This window comes from Lepisosteus oculatus, chromosome 3 (genome assembly GCF_040954835.1).
Source record: "Lepisosteus oculatus isolate fLepOcu1 chromosome 3, fLepOcu1.hap2, whole genome shotgun sequence".
Taxonomy (NCBI): domain Eukaryota; kingdom Metazoa; phylum Chordata; class Actinopteri; order Semionotiformes; family Lepisosteidae; genus Lepisosteus; species Lepisosteus oculatus.
The window spans coordinates 13,054,230-13,060,627 of NC_090698.1; the positions used below are offsets into that span (position 1 = coordinate 13,054,230).

Consider the following 6,398-nt stretch of genomic DNA (forward strand, 5'->3'; position numbering starts at 1 on the left):
AATGGTGTGTTACGGTACATTCATTTAATGATTTGGACATGCATACAATTAGAACATTCTATCCACTGCTAGAACTCATATAGAATGCTGTTGAGTAAATACAGTTTAATTTGGTTTCAATGTTGGAATAAGACTGCATGAAAATAAATGTAGCTTGTGAGTGACACACAATTAAATCAGCTAGCATAGGAACACAGTCTTTTCATTTCCTCATATTCAAGCTAGAGAAACACATTCCGATACATTTTATTTTGAACAGCTATTAATGTAAGAAAATACTGTAAGCACAGTCAGCATCACAGAATATGTAAGTGTAATGCTTTCTCTTAAGTTCTTTTTTCACAGAGTAATATGGTGTTCACTACTACAAAGGGACACTTGCGGAAGCATTTTCTATCAGGCTAAATGAGTTGCTATTATTTGAAAAATAAGGACAAACTTACAGTACCAAAAGCAAATATGTCAAGTGTTAATGGCTAGCCCTCTTTCCAGAAAGCCATAATCCGGAAAGCCTTATACAGCAGTGCACCCTTTAATATTGGTCTATACAGACAACAAGAAAATATAAGGATTTAATCAATCTGGGAGAGAGGAATGATCAATGCTGTTCCATGATATTCTGCGCACTGTGTTTTTATTCCATTCAATCACGAATATCATGGTTTAGAAGTAAAACAGTTCAGCGTGTTCAACATTGATGATTAAGGGTGATCCATGAAATCTACAGTACTGTGAATGTCCAGGACCAGGGCTGGCTCACCTCGAGTATACAGGGATTGTTAAATTAGCACCCTGGAGGATTCATGTGACACTTTAGTTTCATCATGCTCTTTTCTTATGAGCCAAGCAGTAAACGGCAGGTGTGCAGGCGAGGCAGCAGGCTGTGAGTACAGCTCGAGTTCTGCAAAGACTGGTTCCAACTGCAGTCTGCAAAGGCATGACATGGAATTAGCTTTCAGAGAAATGAAATAACTAGACAAAAAGAAATGGCAATGGATCGAACGTGGATTAAATAGACAAATAATCTGACTCAAGGCTTTTAACAATTCAAACACTGTCATCAGATTTCTAGGTTATATTAGAAGATGATAATTTAAATAGGTTTTCAGCACTTGTAAGGATTGATGTAGTGAAGGTCAGACAAGGTGTCATAGATACTCTGCAGAATACATAAAACGTAAGACATACTGTATTGTAACATACTTGCAAAAGTTAGGTATACACAGTCACATTCAAGCTAAGAGAAACTAATGTTTTTTTTTTATCAATCTTTACCTGGACCACTAACTACAGTCCAGTCAGTGCCATATTTAAATGAGGCTGCATTTGAATCAATACAGTAACATGACATTTTGATTTTTTGTTGAAATATACTAGAGAATAGTCCAAACCCACAGATTCCTCTTCAACCCAGTCCAAACAGGCAATAGTTCTGGTATGTTTGTGCATTTTTTCTGTAGATGAAGAAGAGAAGTGATCAAACTGTGAAATTATTAATACATGTGCCTTAAAATAAAGGTACATTTTTAATTTGTTATTCAACACTTTAATGTATCTTTTGTTTCAGTGACTATGTGGGTAAAAGATTTACTAAATTGTTTTACTAAAACAATTTTAAAACATCCATTCATTTATTGATTTAATAAAAAAGTAGTTCAGGTGGGTAGCTGCGTCAGCATGCATAGGTTGCAAAGGAACAAGTAATAGGTTTATTTCATGCTGAAAAAAAGAAGAAAGAAAACACAACGTTTCGGCCTGAAGAAGGCCCCACGGCCGGAACTTTGTGTTTTCTTTCTTCTTTTTTTCAGCATGGTATAAACCTATTACTTGCATATTAGCAAAAATACATTTTAAGCAATTTTACTGTATATACTGTGCATACGTATGTGTGTTTGTGTCATTCAACAGCTGAGCCCAGTCATAATGGACACAGTCCTGAAAGGGACATTCAATGCAACCCTGAACAATCCCCTGATGAATCATGGAGACTGCCTGAAGTTCCAGTCCTCAGCACAGCACCCATTTGCTCTCAGCACTGGCTAGGATTGGTGTAAGGTGGGTGTCTCACTACAGAACTCAGTAATTAACACTTGCTCACATAACTGCTGGCTCAAATAGTTATATACTTCAATTTCAAATATAATAAAAAACTAAATTTTTCTCATTACACATTATATACAGTGCCTATAGAATGTCAACACACTCTTTCCACTGTAACATATTTTGTGATGCAACAGCCATTTTGTTTTAAAATGATGCTTAATCCTGATAACATCTATATTTTTCCAGTACAGAAATAAGCATTTTAGTTTTCTTCATGTTTTACAGGGGAACAAAATATGTCCATAAGTCACGAACTATATACTGCAACATTTAGAACTACAGTTGAGAAAAAATTAAATAAATGACGTCCTTTGCAAAAACTATGCAACATATATCCTAGTGGATGATTCAGTGTACTAATTTCAGAACTCCTGCAACCAGCCACAACACAATTGATTTTAGTTTCATTTAACAAATGTTTTCTAACTTCCTTTTTTGTTTGTTTTCTTGTAGGTGGGAAGTCTTTGTGCAGTTGGAATGAATAAAACCCCAACACTGTTTTATTCTTGGCACTGAAATAAATTCTAAGTAAAATGAATGCCTTTAATTTTGTCTTGCTGTTCTTTCAGTGTCCACGTCGTTGCGAGTTCCCAGGGTGACATGGGTTTCGGTAAAAGTTTCTGTGCCCTTTGGAAGATATGGATGAATGTGAATACCTTTCTTTGTGGAGTGCTGATTTACACCCACCCCAGCCCCCAGCTCTCCCCATGCCTGCTGGTCCTTTGACAATTACACAAGATAAATCAGTTTGGTATTTCCAGCAATGATTTAGGCAGCCTTTTCATTACTATAAATCTTCAGAGCACAAAGAATTTAGTGGTGTCGGCACATTGATCTTGTGAAGTAAATTGTACTGGAGGCAGCCCGAGCTGCTGATAAACAATACATTGATGAGAATAACGTATCCGTTTACTTTTAATCAATGCTCTGTCTCACAATGTATTATACAAGAGACAGGTTAATAGTATTCAGTATCGCACTGTTGTTCTTCAGACCCTTTTAATCTAATTGGGAACTATGCCTTTCAGTCATTAATAAACACTCTCCAGGAATGCGAGTATGTGCTTGAGACAATGTTATTTATGTTCATTCCTTTCTTGTCTTTATCTTTAATCAGACTGACTGTTTTACATCTGCAAACTAATTAAATCAAATAAATCATTCAACAGATCTGATCAAAATTCTGACTTTAATAAATCTTCATTACCTTGAATTACATGGTATATCATTACTGTTATTTATACAATAAATATGCAAACAATAAAATGGGGGGCTGTAAATCTACCCTCGAAACAATTTAATATTGCTGCTTTTTATTCTGGAACAGTCTCACTGACGTTACTCTTGGCATTGTTAAATCAGTCTCTTACAAAGTTCTGGAATTACTGAAGCAGAATGGGCACTGCAAAGGTCCTGTGGTCGTCAGTCAGAACATGCTTGTTGGAATACAGAAAAAATGTGCAGGTGTTCTGAAGGACAGTGTGGAAATGACAACATCTAAACCCCTTGCCCTAAGCATTGTAACATTTTTGTAATCAGATGCACAAAATTACAGAATGTTGATCAAAATGAAATATAATACATACTGTACAGTATAGGACATTGACAGCTATATACAGTATACTGTAGGATCTATTGTCTCCAGCCATCCACTGTTGGAAAAATGCAGTCTGTAAAGTTCTGATAAGAAAGTAGAACTTTCTTTGAATGCAAACATGATGGTCTTAACTGCAAGTCACACAGAAACAGGCTAAAGGAACTGAATCTCTGAATCCCGACAGCTATCAACCCTGTGATTCAGAAAGACTGTTTCAAGTTCAGCCATAAGATTAGGGTCCATGGACAGATATGGAAAATGACAAGAAGTGCATGCAGAATTGGAAACAGCAGGCAGTTCTTTAATAAGAGTTATCATAGGTACATGGAAGAGCCCAGCTGTCGTCAAAGCTCTGGAATCCTTAGGAAACAGCTGGGTGACTTTCTTGGATCATCAAGCTACTAACACCCAATTAAGCAAATGAGCTCCTCTAGTTTGTCTATGTAGTTTTATATCCTTTCTGATATGAAAGAAGTGGTGCCACGATACTGCTTCATAATTCTGTATTATGCAAGTTAGTTTACAAAGAATAAATGTGGCAGCAAAAATTATCCCTGAATATGCTATTTTTTGGTCCAGAAGTGTTCAATTTGGTGAACAGAAATTTCTTGTAACTTATCAAAGTATCATTTCACTTGGTTTATATAACCAACAGGCAGTTTTCATCATGCAACCTTGTGGATAACACTCTTTCACTTTCTTCTCTTCTTTTCCTTTTTTCTTTTGTTCTGTATAATGAAAAGTTATATTTTTTTCAGAAAAAAATAATTATGTTTAGAATGTCCCTTAATAACACTTCTTAAAAGATTTTATTCTGCTGCACCAACCTCTTTAGAATCTCCTATGTACTGTAGGAAGACACACTGGCCACATTCCTGATTATTTTAATTCATTCATTCTGATATTGTTACTGTTTAGGAAATTCTTAAAATTTGAGCGACTGTAAAAATAATTTGTTCCAAAAATTGAGCAAGAAATGAAAGAAAACATCTAAAAACTTGATTTTCATTAATGCCTTTGTCTATTTTTTTCCATGAAGTCTTTACTGTGTTCAAGCTTCCAGATGTTTCACTGTCTACCAGAAAACTAGATTTTCCACCAGCTTTAAAATGACTATGCAAACTAATGCATTAAAAACTACATTATTATCCTCTCATAGAATTAGAAGGAGAATTCCATGCACTATTCAGCTACAGTATGAAGCAGGAGCCTACATACTGTATGTACCATCCCGATGGTAATCCCTGGGATGGTACAGTCTACAAGATCAGTGCCGTTGGTTTAAAATCATAAAAAAGAAAGACCTTCTCATGTCCTACAGCAACGAGTGATTCTCACTGCTGCTACTAGAAAGACACACAGGTCTTCCTGGTGTTCCTTCCACTCCAGCATATGATGACCTCATCTGGGCAGTGAGCAGTGGGTGACCATTTGTTGGATTGGACTGTTTGACAGATTCCAGACAGACTGTAAATTCAATTCAAGATATAAGAAACATCTGTGCACAACTGTGGTTTTCCAGAACCAGCATTATCACCAGCCAAGGCTAACAGCTATCCATGATTTGTGGAAAGACTTTGAATCATTATGCTCCAACAACTTGCTTGCTCAATTAAATTGTATATTGCATCTAATATTTAATACAATGTTTCATGATCAGTCTTTATACTGTATATCTACTGCTAGATAAAGACATCCTCAGCATTTTTCCATACGCATCTGATCCTGCAAACCAGTTGAGGTAATCTTGTTATGTTACAGGAGGTCTAATTCTTAGTTTTTTTGTTTCATCGGATTCAACCACGTATTGCTTTGCCCTAACAAAGATCCATTCTCCTTGCAACAGTATGTGGCTGACCCTTTGCCATTTATAAATTAACCACAAGTCAAAAAACATGGGGAATTTTAGGCATGAGGTGAAAGTATACAGATCAGATTGCAGTGCTGTTAGCAAAATCTTTTTGAAATATTTCTTGCTTAGTAACAAAGATAAATATTAGAAATAGCCAAGATCCTGGGGGAGCCCATACAGATCTATTTACTGGCAAAGCAGGCATATTTCTACTCAGGAAAAAATAGAAGCTGTAAATTATACTTTTGTTTGTATTTCATTTGTTCAAAGCTTAAGGCTCTTTCACTCTGAATGATCAAAATGTTAAAACCCTTTAAGAGCAGAGGGTACGTCTGTTTTCAAGATTGTTATATTTGTGCTTTTCTCTCCAGCATTTCACTACTGTATGTGAAAGAGACTTGCATTAATTCAATGGAAGTGCCAATTTAATCTTAATTAATTAAAAGGGTGATGTTTAAGGGTACCAGATCACAGCTGGTCTTCATGAACAAATGCTGTCTAAATGATGACTTGCAAAACCATGCTTTGTAAGCCTATAAATGACCAACCCACATAATATTGCATCTATAATGTAGAGAGAGAGATGTTTCTCTCTGTTTTCTTTCTGAGGATCATGGCTCCGGTTGTTGTACCTGTGCTAATCTCCTCTTTGGACAGGGTGTGGTGAATCCATGGCTCACATCCTGGGGTAGTGGCATGCATCATGCTTGGGGTGCAGAGATTTCTCTTATTCTCTAGTGCTGGGCCTGTGGGTTAATGTTGACTAATTAAACCAATAACTGGTTGGGTCAAGCAGCTCTGAGGTCAATTGAAATAGAAACCTGAAGACCCTCAGGCTCTGAGGAA

General features: G+C 36.3%; 1 protein-coding gene across 3 annotated transcripts in view; it reads left to right on the plus strand.

Annotated features, from left to right (window-relative positions):
- stpg2 (sperm-tail PG-rich repeat containing 2) overlaps positions 1-2,641 on the plus strand; it is a 78,186-nt gene extending 75,545 nt beyond the window's left edge. For all 3 annotated transcript variants that reach the window (XM_069186890.1, XM_069186889.1, XM_006627311.3), the window contains 2 exons: positions 1,909-2,055; positions 2,557-2,641. In XM_069186890.1, coding sequence (XP_069042991.1) covers positions 1,909-2,043 — 135 coding nt within the window. In that variant the 3' untranslated portion in view covers positions 2,044-2,055; positions 2,557-2,641. The remainder of the gene's footprint in view (positions 1-1,908; positions 2,056-2,556) is intronic.
- The last annotated feature ends 3,757 nt before the right edge of the window (positions 2,642-6,398 follow it).